Source organism: Agelaius phoeniceus, chromosome 10, assembly GCF_051311805.1.
Source record: "Agelaius phoeniceus isolate bAgePho1 chromosome 10, bAgePho1.hap1, whole genome shotgun sequence".
NCBI classification, from domain to species: Eukaryota; Metazoa; Chordata; class Aves; order Passeriformes; family Icteridae; genus Agelaius; species Agelaius phoeniceus.
In genome coordinates this window covers 17,634,942-17,654,063 of record NC_135274.1, presented here as the reverse complement: position 1 = coordinate 17,654,063, position 19,122 = coordinate 17,634,942, and the positions used below count along the sequence as shown (strand labels likewise).

The 19,122-nt window shown below is 38.4% G+C and overlaps 1 protein-coding gene across 17 annotated transcripts in view; it reads right to left on the bottom strand.

The window, feature by feature from the left end:
* The window catches only part of LRCH3 (leucine rich repeats and calponin homology domain containing 3), a 61,561-nt gene that overhangs the window by 30,308 nt on the left and 12,131 nt on the right, over positions 1–19,122 (bottom strand). For all 17 annotated transcript variants that reach the window (XR_013183652.1, XR_013183651.1, XM_077184019.1 and 14 more), the window contains exons 2-6: positions 6,650–6,794; positions 6,157–6,283; positions 5,525–5,630; positions 5,202–5,338; positions 4,138–4,247 (exon numbers count right to left, since the gene is read on the bottom strand). Coding sequence is in view for 15 of the 17 variants with exons in the window: in XM_077184019.1 (XP_077040134.1) it covers positions 4,138–4,247; positions 5,202–5,338; positions 5,525–5,630; positions 6,157–6,283; positions 6,650–6,794 (625 nt within the window). In the remaining 2 variants the exon portion in view is untranslated. The remainder of the gene's footprint in view (positions 1–4,137; positions 4,248–5,201; positions 5,339–5,524; positions 5,631–6,156; positions 6,284–6,649; positions 6,795–19,122) is intronic.

The window sequence follows — 19,122 nt, the reverse complement described above, 5'->3', positions numbered from 1 at the left end:
ACCACCAAAAGCTTCTCAGCCATTACACAACAACAGCAGAATAAGCCACCAAGCACACTTTCAGCGTGTTCACAAGCTCAGCATGTCTGAAAACCTCATGCTGCATTTGCTACAACAGAGCAGGAGGTACATGCTGACAGCTCACCACCCCTATCAGTCAGCTGTCACCTGCCACTGCCTGGCCCTCTGAGCTGAGCTGATTCAAAGGAGAGATCCACTCTTCAAACATTTCCCAAAGAGAAATTATGACAAAGCAAACTGCAAACTGGTCTCATATTTCTCTGTTTAGCAAGTCAAACTTTCATTTTCTATGACTCATATGTTTTGGCTGAAAACCACTGTCAAACAAACTTTTACATAAATAAGCATAAATATGTACAAAATCACTAAAAATACAGAATATACTACTTTTACTCAAAACTATGCAGCATGTATTACATAAATGTCTTCTGTGTCATAATGACATAAGAAACTGCAGTAAGTAACAATATTTCAGATACATCACAATGTAATAACTGTAGAAGTACAGTTCTCATTTACAGAGCTTTGTCAATGACATGTCTAGACAAAGGCATTAGACATGTGCCCAGTGTTACAATACATATAACCAAAGAGGCATACAGTTCTTTAAATTTCTGGGCTTAGAAACTACGTCATTCAGCAGTATAGCCATCACAGATGTCAACTCTGGCAACTGCTGCAGATAGCTACAGTAAAAGAGACAATGGGACTTGTCTGATCCACTGCAGATGGCATTTCACAATGGCTCAACTGTCCTATTGGCACTCGATGCCCCAGGGAGAACTGCAGCAGTAATTACTACATAATGCACAAGGAGGAATGAATTTCAGGAAGCTAATTGCTTCACCCCATCGTAACTGAATTGCAGGTCATTTTCTCAGTGGCACTGCTCTCAAGTTGCTGCTCCCTCTGAAATTCCACTTTCAGGAAATACTTATTTTCAAATTATTATTATTATTATTATTATTATTATTATTATTATTATTATTATTAAAGACCGACAGACTACTCTCAAGGCCTATTTTAGTTTTCAGACATGAAATAGCAAAGAAGTACCAGGAGGGATGGAGGCTACAGATGAGACAGATTAAGCTATGCATCTGTTTCTATGCAGATGTAGACTAAAAGACAAGCTCTTGCATCTGCACAGAGTTTTGACTAACTCAAATCCACTTTTACGGCCCTGTATTTGAACAGAAAGATTATCTGCATAATAAACCATCAGAAAGGAAAAAAGCCAAAGAAAAAACCAACTCCTTTCTTCTGGGTGAGAAGAAAAAAGAATTACTATGAAGTCACCCAATGTAGTTAAAGAGCTACTAATTTGAGTAACTGACAATAGAACCATAATTATACTAACAGTTCGTAGAACTCACATATATTTTTACAACATGGAAAAAAGAAAAATCCATCTGCAATAGAATTCCATTTTAAATGAATCAATATTTTCAGCATTTCCTGAGCACCCTGCTGTAAATTGAACAATTACTACAAATTAAGGAGCTCAAAAATGAGGAAGTGTTTTGATACAAATTTTCTTTTAGCCTGCCTTTTCAATTGGAGAATTTGAAAAGCTTTACATCCAACACTAAAGTTAGCTGGAAGCTCAAAAATACATAAACACTGTGCCCAGGACTTCTCCTTTTTAACAACAAAGTTCCTATCTGTCTTCCCAACTCTCACAACAAAACCCATCTATTCAATGCTACACACTTCACACATTTATAATCATACAGCAGCCATCCTGAAATCAGCTGAGACTTGGGATTTTTATTCCTCCCTGATCAACAAGCCACAAAGGAACAATTAAGCCACATTAAGCATTTGGAGAGATCAGACTATTTTGGGGTAACTACAGCTTACAGGAAGCTATGTAAAGCTTGAAATCAAAGGATGAGAAGCCAAATGCCTGCTAAGACCAACAATGAAAGCCAGTTCTTGCTGCCATTTCCATGTCACACTAAAACCTGTATCTTTACCTCCTGTAAGCAAGAACAGTTGCCCAAGTCCCAGAATAGTCACTACACTGGTTCACCCATGGGTACTTGGTATTTTAAACCTTCTAGCTCCAGACTGTGCCAGTCTGCCAACAACTGCTACACAGCTTTGACAGTTTTGCCTCCTCTCAGTCTCATTCCCTCCAGCACCAACCTGAGCTGCTCGGAGTTTCACTGCTGCAAATGAGACTGGCTTACTGCAGCTGAACAGAACTTGCTACAAGATAAATTTCACATAGCTTATGTTTAGAAAAGGACTGAAGCATAGAGATTCACTCTAGTTAAACAGTTTGATATAATTTGACAAGGCTAAACCAATCAATTAGCTGTGCTAGAACCTCCAACCCATTTCCTGCCATGGTGTTTCAGAGCATCTTGTTTTATTAACAGTACCAACAGCCTTGCTATTAAAAATGTTCGACAAATGTGAACTGACAGCATGGCAGACTTCCTTAAACTTTAAGAGTTTCTACTACTCAGACTCTCAACCTGCATGGTGTTACACAAAGCTGATCAGATAAACCAGCAACCAAGTCTAGGTGGACTGACTGATAGCATATTTCTATTGGTCACCTTTGAAGATAACAAACACAAAGCTCTTTTGCCTTAACTGTATCACAGCTGAAGGATTTTATTTCTTTCACCTCAAGTTACATAAAAATATAATAACCGAGGATTTTCTCTTTCACGGGATCATTCCACAAATTTTCTCCTAAAATGTGCTCTGTCCACAGACAGTTCTTCTTCCATAGCTACATGAAGATGGAAAGAATCACCTGCAACACTAAATGCCCTAAACAGCACAGTACAACAAATAATTCCACCACCAACTCTTATCTCTTCTTGGGTACAGAAATACAGCTAAGGCAAAGCCAGTTGAAGCTCATTTCATACTGCTGAGTCTGGTAAAAATTCTAGAGAAAACATCCTCAACTTGTTTTTACAAGTTGAAGATGTTCTGCCCTTGTTTTTACATTTACAATTTCAAGCTATGATTAAAATATATTAATTCTTCTCATTTCACAAAAGCAATTTATGAAAATTTCCAGAGCAATATACAGCTACAGACAACAATTTTAATCAGTAAGCCTACAGCCCACCTGATTTTGAATTTCTCTTAAAAATTAACAAACTATGTTAGAGCTAAACAGATCATAACATTTTCTCATTTAGAGCCTTTTCCTTCCAGAAGAAGGTATCCTCAATATTATGCAGAAACCAGCTGCACCAGCTTGTATTGGAAATCTATTAACCCTTGACATGCTCATATGCTAACCTCATCTAGAACAGTAACTTATGACATTCAGTGCTGATGAGGAATCACTCTGCCAGTTCCTCATGCAAATTCTTCTTCATCAATCTGACTCATGATGATTTATTGTGAAGCCCTCTGATATGTGTTTTATTGCTGCTAAAGCAGCAGTATATCCTTCAGCAACTTACTCCTCCACACATTATTGCTACCTTCAAAGATGACTGAAGTGATTTTTATATATATTCAGTTTCATACTTCACTGACTGCCTTTCTTCTGTATCACATAACAGAAATAAATCTCAACTCCTGGTTTTTGCTAGACATCTTAATTTAGCAGCTGATATGGCTGACTGTTCCAATATTTGTGTTACAATGCCAAGCAGCAGTGCCAAGTGACAGCTTGCCAGAAATAACAGTTTGCTAACGGGGTGGAGATCAGCATTTACACCTGCGGTTTGAGCACAGCCGTTATAAAATTCTGTACAAAAGGTTAAAAATCACAGCTGGGATATGATTCAGTAAGTCTGTGGAAAATATTAAGATCTTGTAAACTGAACATAGATGTTAACAACACAGGAGCATACCCCCTGTATTGTTTATTATTATTCTCTTTTTACTGCATATCAGCTCTGACACTGCCTTTCCCAGGACCCTGCCCAAGTCATCTCCTGAACCACTTCTCAGTTCTTACACACTGGTACCTTACTAGAATGCACCATGAAATACCATAAACAAAATTTTTTAAAGCCTCCTCAATGCACCTGCTAAAGAACAATCCTTGATCTGTTTTTTTTTTTAATAAACTCAAGGTGGACTGACAAAATTTTCCTGAATGCCATTAAAACTGGCTTGTGCAAAACTTACCATGATCCAAATCCCATGGGTCTCCTATCATAATCAGGCAAGTCTGGCGCTATCTTGCATGCTTCTATGTTCAGGTATTTAAATATATGAATTTTTCCTTTTATACATATCTTCAAAAAAAAATCAAGTAAGTATAATTTGACAATATATTTTCAAAATACACTACAGACATTCAAGATGTAGTTGAGAATAATAATAAATGAGCACATTTACATCAATCAATGTATCTTTTATTCTAATATCACTGCATTTTAAAGGAACAGCTATAGAGGAGCATCATGGGATGCCTGTGGTAGACAAATGGAAGCTGTCCTCCAAGTACATCTGGTCTGCAGGCAATTCTGTCAGCTGGATGCTGAAATTTCATCATGCAAACAAGACATGAGCATTTACAAGTACCAGAATTTATACCCTTGGCATCAGAACAGATGCATCCCACCCATGCCCATATTTGAATGGTAGTGGCAGACTGCCAAAGCCAGCTCAAATTTATAGCCAATGAAGGCAGTAACAGCTGTCTCTGCTTTCACAAGGAAAGTAAAACCCTACTGAAACTACAAGTTTCAGCAAGTGCCCCTCTTGACTCTGATGCAGCAGCTCACAGTAGAACTTGTAATACTCAGGGGCTCCTATACCCACACTGAAATTCAAATTAGTCATTAACAATATTGCAGTTTCTAGCTCAAAGGCCAATTTGAGTACTCTGCTGCAAAGTGGATCAGCAAACTGCAGCACTGAGGCCTCAGTCAAAATTCTGACATTTGAGTGACAGAAAATTAGTCCTGCCTAACAGAGTTTCCTCTCTCCTCTGCTGAAAGCAGAAATATTCAAGCCAACATTAGTGAATTTTTTGTAATATTCCACAGCAGAGACTATTAATACAGTAAAAAGAAGAAAAGGGATTTTTCAAGCTGTGCTACATATTTAGTACTTGTAGACAATAGAATGTATTTAAATTTCTCTTGCTCTTAAATAACAAATATGTAATATAATCCTTCAATTTATAACTTAGTTCTGCCCTCGTTAGCTGAACTTTATCATCTGATTTTGTAGCTGCAGTTTACCTGTGCAGGGGGGGACTGGAGAGGGTTGTTTTCTAACATGATGGTCTGAAGATGTCTGAGGTTCCTATAACAAACTGGTATTGTTGTTATTTTATTGCAGGAGAAATCTAATCGAATCAAAGGCAACTCAGCAAGCTCTGGAGATAGAAAACAAACATACAATTCAGAAGATTAAAAGACAGTTAAGAAAAAAAGCAAGGGTATGAAAATATGTGTTTCAGAAAACAATTAAGTTGCTTCTAGCTCTCAGGGGAAGAAAAGGGGACTGAAAACAGAGAAGTGTTTGAAATTTCTGCTGTTATAATGGAGAGCCATTTTCTCACCTTCAGGTAAACGCACCAAATTATTTCTTCTGACATTTAGGTCTCGCAAGGACTCCAAACTGCCAATCTGTGGAGGTATTGTCTGTATTTCATTACAGCTCACATCCTACAAAGAAGAGCAAAGAATGAGTTATCACTGTCTAAGTCTTTGTTGACCAAAATATGCAGGTGTATTTAGGAAAAAAAACCCCAGCTATTTATATAACACCTCAGATCCGTAGAGTCATTCAATCTCAGTGCTCATATGAAGCATTGTTCTCATTTTAAACACAAAGGGAAATAAAAGCTTTAGAAGACTAAGCATTCAGATGTAGAAATTTATTTCAAGTTACTCCACAGTATATCAGATAGCACAATTTGCTACATAAAAGCTTTCCGTCAGAAATAAACATAGCAAGAACTCTAATTCCACCAGGTATTCCTTTCTAGAATAGGGAAGACATTTAAATTGGCACAGATCAGTTGCTCTCCAGCATCTTTCCCTCACATAAAATTCTAAAATCTCAAAGTATTTAAAACTCTTTTCTAACACCTCTATATAAAGCCAAACACACTTAGAGACTGTGGCAGACACAGATCATCCTTAGGCCAAGAGCAGAACAGTAATAGCTGGAAATCAAGTGTATACTCACAAGCTCTGTCAGCTGTCTGAGCCGTCCAATTTCTTCAGGTATTGAAACCAGCTTATTATTACTTGCTATCAAAACTTTTAGTGGTAGACTACAGAGGTGTACTGGCAAAGTTGAAAGCTGGTTTCGACTTTTGGACAGAAAGAAAACAAAATAATCATAAGTCTAATGAGAAATATTCATGCAATGAAAGACACATACAAAAAGCACACTCCACTTAGATGATCAAAGATGATCAAATCAGTTTTTATGTAATTGCTACAAAAGTGGTTCCATGAGGCTGTTCTTCATTACTTGCTTTATCTAGTTATATGTGAACAAACTCTGAATATCAAGTATCAAGGCTGATCAGAGGCTTTTGAGTGAAGCAACGTGAGGTTTTTGTGTTCTTTCAGGTGCTCTGATAAGTGGCCATGCTCTGTCACAAAGGAGTATGTTTGGGCTGAGTGCAAAAGCTTTCCTCATGCTAAAGTACAATTGCTAAGACAACTGTTACCTGATATTTAGAAATGTTAGAGACTGTAAGTTCAAAACAGCCTCTGGGATATAGCGAATGCAGTTCTGGTACAGATTCAGAGTCTCCAGGGACACAAAGTGGCAGGCTTCTGCTGGGAGCTCCGACAGTCTGTTCCGTGACAAGTCTGCAGGGAGGGAAACAAGAAACATTCAGTAAAGCTGCCAAAGCTGATCTTTGCTTGGCAAGGTTGTTTTGGTTAAACTTCTCTAACCAAAACACCTACCAAATGTTTACACTTGAAGAATCTGTATGTTTCTTTGGACAGTTCCAATTACTAGTCTGTGGGCACAAAATACCCATGAGCATTACTCTCCTTCACAACCTGCACTATGATAAATAATGCAGTTGCAAAGGGTTCTTTTTTTCTTTAAAGGTCAAGGAAAGCTGCTGCTTATAAATTCCCAAGGGTAGTTCCCACAGACACACACCTACAGTCCCCACTTCCTGACACACCCAGCTCTGAGTTCTGATAGAAGCATTACCCAACCTCCAGGTATGACAAAACCTCACCACAGCAGGGGCTGTGATGGATATGAAGTTAGCAGGGTGCACACAGGTAAGAAAGCATGAAAGTCATGGAAACCTCTAATCCACCAATACAAAAAGTTAATGGGGAACATTATGAAACCCCTTGTCCATTCAACAATAAAAATTTAAAAAGATAAATTAATTAAAAATCACTCCCCCATCAATACACAAACACCGAGTGCTTCTTTCCAGCTGGTATCAGGCTCAAACATGACCTCAGCTTCAACTTGTCCAAACTTGATTTTGAAAAATCAACACTTTAAATGAATGTTTCCGACAGCTCTAATAGTGGGAGTTAAAACTACAAAATGATAGAAGTCAGCAATAAGTTTGCATTGTCTATCTAGAATAGTTTTATTATTTTATGACAGAAAGCAGTTTGAGATCTTTGCCCTACTTTTCTACTTTTTGTGAAAAAGAAAATATTTTTCCCTTTTATCCCTTTCTTCTAAGAGTGAAGAAAAACTTGCACTTACAGATTGCTAAAGACAGGCTCCATAAAGATCCTGATCTTACCATTTGCTAATCCAGATAAAACATCAGACAAATGCATCAATGCAAAGAAATATCATTCTGATGGATCCTTCTTCCTGCTACTGCCAAAGCAGAATTTTCCTACCTCTACAGCTTGTCCCAGGTGCTTTGCATTGCCAGAGTGTATGAGAGAACCTGATCAGAAATGCAGTGGTTTTCTGATCACCTCTCCCAAAAACCCTATACCAGAACCAGGGAAAAATCTTGGTGCAGGCAGAAGAATCCCTACTTTGGTGGCAGAGACTATTCTTGGCATTTTAAAGCACTCACTGAACTCCAGCTTAAGCGGAAGCAGCAAATTAACTGAACTGATCACAACCTGCTTAAGAATCTGTAGGTAACAAAGGAGTCAAGAAAGTAATTGTATACATCCTGCAGAACACAGCATACACTTGCAAGAATTTATGCAATGGATGCTTATTTTGCATTTGCCATCTCCCAGAGTGCTCTAGTATGTCCTAAAGTCCCTTCTGCTTTTCTTCCATAGTTTAATTCTAATTAAGGCTTTAGTGAAAATGACAGCACACTCCAGCCCTCCCCTCCAAGCTGCAGAGCTGCAGCAGATTTAAAGGAGAGTTTCAGTGCTGTGCTACACCGTGGTGTCCAAAACTGTGACATTCCTAGTGGGATCTCTGTGTGCCAATACTGTTGTAAAACATAAGAAGAGAAGAGAAGTTTTCAATCATACTATCCCAACATAAGTAATGTATCCTATTTATTTTATAATAATAATATAATTTATAATATAAATATTTCTACCAAGTGCAGCTAACCACACTGGAATTACCTACCATCCACACAACTTGCTATGAGGTTTCATAATACAATTTTATGTTACCATGCAAGAAAGAGAGAAAAATGCAAATTATTTCAGAGAAGACCAGAAACAATCAACAGTAATTTAGAAAAAGTACTTATTTCCCACACTGACTGGATGTTTAACCATCTATTTGAAGAGTTATTTCAACAGTGGTTTACGTATAAGGTGTAAAAGTTTTTGAATTCCACCACTTCTCTCACAATACAGGAGCATCCTTCAGCTCACAGCTTTATCCTTCCTTCACACAGCTGTGCTGCCAAAGGCAGTTTGAACTCTACCCATTTTAACAGAGAAGCAGGCATCCCAAGTAGTGAGCCCTATTTTCTGGCAGAAAAGTGACAAAAAGTTTCTTTCTACTCTGTTTTGGAAAGGGTTTAACCACAAATATGAGAATTCTTATTTGCTTTTTGTTTCACTTTACCTTACCAAAGAACATCTAAAAACGATTTTTTACACATTGTGCAGACCATAAGGCATGAATTAGTCAAGAACTTCACATGCTGTGAACTACGATTTAGTATTGCTACAGAAATAACTCCCTGCAAAAATAACACTAGGTATGAAGAAATGAAAATACACTCTTTTAAGCAACAAATGAGCTCAGAGTGTGATAGGAAAGAGACACCAAAGCTGGTTAGAACCAATGAATAGGTTTTTCCAGACTTCCCTCAATCTACAGTGATTTTTAAAACTTGGCATTCCTATTTAGCAGTAGACATTCAGTGGGAAAAGGATAAAATCAGCTGAATTTTGATGCTGCAGTATAGTCTCTTAAATCATTCAAAATGGGTCTAACCAGTTATAAGTTTGGTTAATAAGTTTAGAGCATTTTTACTCATTATGGCCATGAGAATGCTGTCTTACACACAGCATCTGTGATTTCATGTGCCCAAAGGGGGAGCCAAGAGGGAGGGCTGGCCAGGACCATAAAAACAGACAAGCAGTAGGGAAACAACAACTAAGCTAAAAAGAGAGTTGAGAATTAGACAGAAGCAACATATGACAAAATAGTGTGAATTCTGAACCTACAAATTCAAGAACTGCTTTTGGTTATTTGCAATCCTTGCTTTGTCCCCCCCCAAACCTTCAATAGGTATTTAAATTTTCTAAAGTTTAGAACACAGCATCCCTAAGATACAGTGACATTTTTTAGTTTGCTCAATTTCTCTGGAATCCTTTCCCATGCCAGAAAAGACCCTAAATGTGACCAGAAATAGGGTAGAGTGCAGCAGTTACTGCATGAAACAATTCAGCAATTCCATCCTCTCCCCCATCACCTTCCTCAAAACACCCGAATGAGAGGCACAGCTATAACAAAACCAGAAGATAACAAAATCATTCCAGTGATTGGTTATACATTCACATATTTGCTGCCCAGCAGCACAGCACTAGCTGGTGTTTTTCTCAAAAGAGAAAGTATAAGTGAGGTAAAGGAAAAAATGAAGGTATTTTATTTAAATACCTAATTAATACCCTGCCAATTAAGACTTGTTTTGGTCATATTCTTCTGCTACTGTATGCATGAAATAACTTCAACAACCAAAAGACAGAAAGGTGTTACAGTTTACACAAATTATTGTGTAAACTAAAATTTCTGCAAAGATTTCTATTTCTCAGAGAAAATAACAGATGTTGTAGTGAGGTATTATTTAAATTTTCATATTTTTTAACAAGCAAGAAGTTATCTATGTGATGCAGGTTATTTTCTTTAACAAGTAGGTGCACACCCTTGCTGCTTACCATACCTTAAACTGCCACCAATAAAAGCACAAATACTGAATTTCACTATGAATAATCATATGAATGAAATATAGGTGTTATAATTTGAACTAGGATTAACTCATTTGTGTCCACACTTCATGGGTTAAAATCACTGTTACCAGAAATCTTCTTTAAGAAAAAAGGCTCTCCTAGTTTACTAAAAATGGATGTGTTTCCTTGAAGGCAAGATCATGTGGAATTTTGGCAAAGAGGAAGCATTCTTTGGAACTAAGCTCTTCGTGAAAGATAAAAAACCGTACAGATACAGAATGAAATCTCAGAGCAGAGTCAGATCACTGACCTTTTCCATCTTAATTAGGATTCTGTGGAGACAGCCAGCAAATCCAATGTAAAATGTGACTAGAGACACACTGTGCTTCAAAGTGCATCATTTGGCATTAAATGCAAACTCCTCCTGCTCAAAGAAGAATGTTCCTCTAACATCAAACATTAGCAGGTCTGTGTTCACACATTTTTAACTTCAGCTGTAACACAAATTTTGTCTCCAAAGAACAATCAATGATGCACAAAGATACACTGTTCAACCTATGGGGCACCCACTGTCCACACTACAGAGAGAGGGAGCAGCAGCTCAACTGTTGCTGGCACTCAGACCAGCTGGGTGGTGGTGAATTCCAATTCATCACCAGATGCTGATGGGATCAGTCCATAATCCTGTTCTGATGGGAATATGGCTTCTGCTCTCATTCCAATTAACTACAACAAAGGCAGACACTCTAGACCTGGGCTTTGATACAAAATTTTGTTAATAAAAATCTGCCTTTTGTCATCAGAGACCAGCACGTGTTCCCCACACACTCTGAATTTTTATTTTTTTAAATTTCAACCAGCAAAGCCCAGATTTTGGCTGTCTATTCAAAACCAAATGTCTGCAACCACCACAACACCTGCTGGCAGCACTGATGTACGAGAGATTGTGACACTCTCAGCTGTGGGCTCCCACTCATGATGTAACATGGCTCCAGAACAGCCCCTTTGCAGCTGTGTGATGTCAGCCATGAACTTGCAGCAGTGATGCAACAACCCTGCTATCTGTGAATTGATCTGAATCCCAATGGTGAATAGACTGCCCTCAGCTAGAATGACTTCATTTCTATGGCAAGCAAATGTTCTTTTTTCCCAAAAACTATAAGACATGTGTTGTAGCTTGAAAGCGCATTCATGGTTTCCTTTAATAAGAGACAAATCTAAGACATATGAGCTTGCAGCTGACAGAGGAAAATATATTTTCTTATGAATAATTAAAGAAGCCAATCAATGACAAGAAGGCTGACAGCCAATACAGTGACAGAAGGCAAAAGGCAGCACCTACTGCTTTAGGAGGAGAAGGTGTAGCTGTTTAAGAAGAAATACCAAAATCTCGAACTGTATAAACAGCCCTTTTTTTTTTTTCCCCACATACACAACTTAAAGACCAGAAGCAAACTCCACACTTTCACACTGATAACAACAAAACCACCATTGCACTGGAGAATATCCTTGAATTGGGTGATGTAGTCTTGATGATATGGAAAGCAGCTCACTAGAACAGCTCATTTACAGCTACTGCAAAGTGACTGCTTAGGTACAGCCACCCCCCAGATAATGTCACTAAAACCATCTTTTGAGGAACTTGATGCCATCTGATTGCTCAATCCTGACATTTAGAAGCAATTCTATTAGAACAACAACATTTTCAAATGGATTTGAGGCACATTGTTATACAAACCTTTAGCTTGTCACCTATTCTCTTAGCCAAATAAATGCATGCATCTTTATCCTGGTTTTATGAATGTTTTTTTCACTTCTCAAACACTTCAGAACTTGATAACCTAAGAGCAACAATCCTTGTGATTCTGCTGACTTTTAGGAAACACTCCCATAAAGCTATTAAGAGAAAATTAATATAATGAAAGCATAGCCCCAAGCAGATGAGCTACTGGTATTATGGTGCTGACTTTTCTTGCACAAGGAAACCAGAAATCATCATAAGAGAACACCTCTGTGATATATTTCTGATGCTGTTGGTCCCTGTACTCAGTCACAGGGAGTGTTTTTCTTTCTAAACACTGAAAATGTTGGCATCCTTCAAGCTTCATTTCACACCTGGAGGATTTCCTGGCACAGGAGGGGTGACTTTACCTCTTCCTGCCTGCTGTGATACAAGACTACCATTTTTGCCATACCCTAATTTAAAACAAACCTCAAAAATGTCATCTCCTGACTCACCTTCTACCTGCCAGCCCTGTCAAACCTGAATTTTTCCCAATTATTTCCCCAAGCATCAAGATACTCTTTGTGTAAACCAATTAAGGTAAGGTGGCATTCACTGAACCAAAATGCATTTGTTCCTTCTGTGTTTTCCCCAGGTAAACTGTCAAGGACAGTCCCACTGCCCAAGCCAGATACCCACAGAACAGATGTAACAAAGACTGTTTTCACCTGCATTATTTCTGTAGCCCTCTATTAAAATATAGAATTTCCAGTTTCAATTTCCAGCATTTCATGAAGGAAGATTAAGTTCAGATGTGATCCATCCTTGATACACTTATCACATTTCAATTCTCAGCAGATCCATGCTTGATATGCATGATCACATTCCTGCTTAGCAGCAGCATCAGCAGCATTAAACTGCACTTTAACCATTTCCATGAACAGTTTTTAACTGAGAAGCTCCAACCTGCTGCTTTTGGCACCATGCACAGGCTGCTATTGCTGCAGTTCCAGAAAACAAGGCAAAGGTTAGTGGTTTCTTCCAAATGTTGACTTGGTGGTGCTACATTTGGAATGCAGAGTGACCATCAAAACTTGCTCCACCAACCTGAGAATTCACTGCTTAACATGAAACACAAACAGAAGATTACACATCACACTGAAATGGGCCTTCTGGAGTGCCTTGAGTGCTAAAGACAAGGTCTGTAGCTTTTGACCAAGGCTGCTTAACTGTCCTTTATAAAACCTGCTTCAAATCACTGCCAAATCATTGTCAAGTTTCACATGTGTGAATCAAAGTTTCACAGATGCTATTTCCTCTGGCTACAGTTTTATTTTGGAATATTCAATACAAATAACAAAGCTTCTTGCCAAAGCTTTTAAAAAACAAGAAAACTCCTCACTTCTCTGAAGAACTCACACAAATCCCTTGCTTGAAGCAAGTTTAATGAAGTGACAACTATGGCCAAAGCCTTTACCTTTTTTTCCCCTTCAACACCCAGATTACCCATGAAAGCTGGCTGGCTAAGAACAGTCACACAAGGGAGATTTGCAGAATCTGGCTTCCAAGTTACTTGAACTACACTAGGCTTTTTTAGCAACTCTTTTCTGTTAAAACACATCATATTAACAAAAAAAAAAAAAAAAAAAAAAAAAAAAAAAAAAAAAAAAAAAATTAAACAAGTACAACCCTCTTACCTGGCCTAGTCTCTGCAACATTCACCATTTGCTTTTAAGACTAGAAAAATCTATATACAAAGATCTGTAAGAACTTTAATTATACTAAGTAAGAAAACTCAATCGTACCTGGGATCAAAGAGGAAAACAGAAGATTCTAAACACCAACTCCCATTCTCCTTCCCTTTTTTCTCTTCACATGATTTTAATGCATATTTGCTGTAGTTTAGCTTTCTCTTTTACATATGAAGGAAAACCTCACAGGTGCCACCATAAAAAACACTGACTAAACACAAACACATATTACAGTCCCACCCTTAAGTAAGCTGCTGTATGACCACTGACAAGAAAACACATTTCCAAGGAAAGCATGATGTCTTGCTGGAACAGAACCACCTGAGTACTGCAAGAAGAGGATAAACATTCAAACAAGAGTAACAGCTTGGAATACAATGCCACTTCCCCTGCAAAATGATTTCATTTTCCTTTTGCAAGGAAAAATACTGTTAGTTTATTAAAAACAAAAAAACAAACAGTGACAACTATAGAACACCATTACATAGCTCTTGTGTGACTACTGGAGAGCAGGCAAGAGTGACAAGCTCCAGACCCTGCAGGAACTGAAAACTTCATATTCCAACAACTCCAGTTGCTTTCCCTCCAATTGGCTCTAGAGCAGAAAGATCTGTAGCCTGAATGGGTCAAACTGTAACATGAACTATTGTTTATTCATTATTCAATGTAGACCCTGCCTTCACAGTCAGCCACTTGAAGCCTCGGAGTAATTCCTTACTGGCCATGTGTTCCCACCCTCTCCCTTGCAGCAGCCTGTGCAGCCACACTGCCAGTTGGGTCTCATTACTGAGAACAAATCCTAAAAAAAACCAAAGCCACAAATGGTCTTCAGCCCTTCTGAGGCATGATGCAGTTCCTGCTGCAGTTGAGTAATCTCTGACATCGACACAAGGGAGAGGATGAGAATGTGGCTTGATGAGTATTGAAGAACAAGATTAGGACTTCTGGCAGTACCTGGGATTTGGACTAGCTGGTTAATAACAACCATGAAACTGCCCTTTTGTTTTTTGTTTTTGCTTTTTTGTTTTGTTTTGAGTCCTTAACTCACAAACGCTTCTAATAAAACAGGTCTTTTCAGAGTAGCAAATACAGGAATGTGATCAGGGATTTGCACCCAAGTTTTGCTGTTATGGATACGTACCTCAGTACAAAGCATGCTATGTCCTTGTGTACTGTACACATCATGGTATTTTAAGGATGGCACACAGTGGATAAGAGTGAGATGAAACCACTTTTCAGATGAGCAGGGGCAGATTTTCAGTAGCTTTAAAAGGGAGGCAGAAGGAAGTCAGGTGACCTGCCAGCTGGGCCTCATGACTGACCAGTAAACAACAGGACAGATTTCAGACAGAATACAAACTGCACCTCATGTACTGCTACAGCAGAGATGATGCAAAGTAGAACTGTTTATCCTTGTCTGAAAACAGGAATTAATTCTAACCCCTTCACATGAGGTTTGAGGTTAAAGAAGTTTTTCCATGTGCTCTATTTCCAACTTCCCAGTGACAGCCCCCCAGTCTTTTCTCTCTTTTAGCAATTTCATTCTCTTTCCTCACTAAACTTGGCACTCACCCAACAGCATAACCATGCTTCTCTTTCAAACAGCTCCAAAACTAATTGGAAGTTGCAGAGGTAACATTGCAAAAGATCTATCACTGAGTAAATGACCTGGAGTCTCCAGCTCACCAGGGCCAGTTAAATCAGGGAAGCTCAGTTCCTCATTGTCCAGCTGCAGCGCAGCCCCTCTCCTTTTTTTTATGCAAAGCATACATAGACATGGTATTTATCTCCAAGGAAAGCAGCCTTTGGACTACACCTACAAAGCTGGTATGGCAGCCTACACCCCTCCATTGATAAAACTGGCTTGAAAGAAGCTGTTTGGGTTTGGCCCAAACCTACTCCTTGTTGATTTAAAACGAAAAAAGAAAAACAAAAAAATCAAATGATAGCATGAAACCCTCATGTCTAGCCTTTTATACAGTATAACAAAGACAGTTTAATGACATCTGAAAGCCTTGGAGATCCACACCCTCTGGGATCCGACTTTACTGGTTTAAAATTATCCCCTCTCTTGGGTACTGCCTACCAGCCCCTTGCTGTAAGCTACTAATTCTGCAATGCTTGTGTGAGCATTTCCCAATTCACATCAGGCAGAAAAACCGTCAGGTTAGCTCACAGGATTTTTGAAGCTGTTTAAACTTCTCTTGCAAATTTTGCCTGAAGCTAACTTGGGGAGGACTTACATGAACTATCTCTCTAGTGGATATATGAGGGCAGTGATTTCCTTTGGCAGCACAGTTTCCTTAAATTAGCTGTGATCAGCACATTGACAAAGAAGTTGAAGTCTTGCCTTAACAAAGAATTGACAAAAGGAGAAGTAAGAAAACAACTTTTGAAAGAAAATCTTTCATCAGGATTTTCTAAGTTGACGTTACTTTGAATTGAATAAGATCAAAGTCTTCATTACTTAAGCATTCCATTTTCTTGTAGCATTATGCAACCATCTTGGCTAAAACAAAGGAGACTAATCTTGTTTTGTAAATGTCTCACTGCAACACAATCCCTTAAAATCATTACATGGTTCAGAATTGCTGTTCTGATTCCCAGCATACAAAAACCAAAATTTACCTCTCCTGTATTTCTTCAACATCTGTTTTTATCTAGTACATCTGCTTTTCTCAGTTCTCACACTCAGGACCATGGAGAATATATACCAGCATATGAACATTCTCCTACCAAAACCATTAATTTATCTCCCTTCTATGGACTCTCCCAATCAAAACAATTCCTCATTTTCTTTGACATCATCTCTTCACTTTCCCATGAGCACCTCAAGACAGCTGATGGCTCAAGACTTGCGTACAACTTGTCATGTCCACAGAGGCAGAACTAACCTGACTGTCAGGTCATAACTTACAGCAACTTGTTCTTAGGGATCTGGCTTGTTGTGCAGAGGGGAGTTGAGCTACCATGCACAAACAGGAACAAATGTGGCAAAGGGCTGCAAAAAAGTTCAGTTGAAGACATTCTTTTGCAGGCTTGAGATGAAATGTTGAATTTGAAAGTCAAGTCACTTAATACATATTTTTATCTTGTTTTTAATTAAAGGCTTGCTAATGTTGTTATGCTTGTCCTCACATCATGGTAAACTGTATTCAAAAATAAACTTCACTACAGGACACAGTGCAGCTGCCACCTCCAGAGCAAGGGCTGAGCCAGTGGAACCAGGAGATGTCTGCTCTCAGCAAGAGGAGAGAAGGCTCTGTGCTCTAGGGGCAACTTTACTTTTCCTTACTTTTACAAGTTAAAAGTACCACACTTTTCTCATGGTCCAGAGACCGATCAGTAAGCACTCAGAAGGCATCAAGGTCTTCACACACATTATTGTCTCCTCAAACCCGTTTCTCCCTCTTTTCCAATTTTACATGGAAAACATGGGGCACACAATATGAACAAAGACTATGCACAGAAGCAGATATGAAAAATCGAAAAGACTCCTGCCAAGAAACTATGCTGCACATACAGCTTCTCACAAAACAGACATGAAATCAAGAATATGATAAATATTAGTTCCTTCATTTCACAGTAGGAGTTTCAGATACTATGCTAGATACCATAGTCTGTAGTTTAAAATCCACAGCCAAACTTCAGTTATTCATAAAAGGGCAGGGAAGGAAGAGTCAGATAACCAGGACAAAGCAAAACCACAGGTTAATATAAAATCGAATGCAGAGCATGCGTTAGATTTGGCAATGGCACTGGTGACAGAAGAGTGTCAAGGACCTCTAGAAGGACTGAGCCAGGCTAGAAAAACCCTGCAAGGCAGCACAGTGCGTTCTGAGTACATTTACACTGTCCAAGGTGGTCCTTCCAGCTCAGGCACCCCAGGTACATGGACCACATCGATAAACAACCCTCAACAATCTGTTCATGGCTATCAGAGTCACACCTGGGGAGATCATGAGAGAGGAAGATTGTGTGGTACTGACACTTTGCTGGATGTTCTGCCCTGGCTTTCATCTCAATCAGTAAAATATCTCATACATACAGCCATTCTAATAGCTCTGTGAATAAACTAACTTGGGGAAGGACAACCTGGCATGGAATAAAAGTGGGAGCAATGTGTCAGTCAGGAGGGCTGGAAACATAAAATGCAACTAACAAAGACTTCTTATTTCTACTATTCATCTATTTATTTTACTAAAAGCTTCAATTCATCTTAATACTGGACATAAAATTCTCCATCTACAAGCATTTTCACATATAAATGCCAGTTAATATAACAGCTGCTATTTACCTATTGCCACATTAATTCTGCATATTCCCCCTATATATTTCACCAATCAGTTCAAAATGTATTACTAAAGTCCTTTTTTCCCCACATCAGTTTTAACAGAATGATAGAATAAAGTCTGCAATAGATAGAAAGGCAATAAAGAAAAATTGCTAGCTGCAAATACATTTCAAAATGTCTTAAGGGAAGAGTTAGAAACAAACCAGAACTGAAAATTCAAGGGTCCTAAAAAGCAAAGTGAGTAATTTCGCATAAAAAGGCCAATTACTTTCAGAGAAAGGCAAGTATTTCTATAAAATTTTATGCCTCTTATTACTGCATTTCTCTGACATTCTTAATAGAGTGCCTCTGTATTTATGGCACTGAGATACAGATTCATCAGACTGCACAGTAAAGTCAACAAATACATCTCATACCACTGCAAACACTGATCCATCTTCTGCAGAACTGTATTTTACTGAGGAGAAAAGTCAATAAAGTCTAACAGTCAAAAGTCCTATGTTCTTTTAATGGCTCCTTGAGGCCATCTCTCATGCTGACATCATCCCTAACAAAAAAAGCCTGTTACACTTTACACAAGCAGTGTTTCAATTTCAATAGGACAATTATTGCCAGAATTCTAGAATGAGAGTGGAGTCTTACAAAGTCATCTGTGCAGTACAAGCCATTTTAGTGTCAAGGAATAAAACAACAGTATAGGATATGCATGGAAAATATCCCTTATCAGAGGGAACAGCCAAACAAGGAGATAAATGGCAGCAATTGCCAAAATACATGTTTAAAATATGAAATACATTTTGAATCAGGAAACCATAAAAGTCACCTTCAGTCAAAAACACACCATGCAGACATCACCAGGGATCAAGGGCTACAGGACTGGAGGCCACCATTTCATTCATCTTCACTTTTAAAAAAAAAACCCCTAAGCTTGCTAAAAAGTAGTAGCAAGGCTATTAAAATGATTGCTACATTCTCCAGTTAGCATTTGGGGTGAATTGTATGCACTTCTTTTCACAAAATAAAATTAACAGTATGAATGCTGGAAGCAAA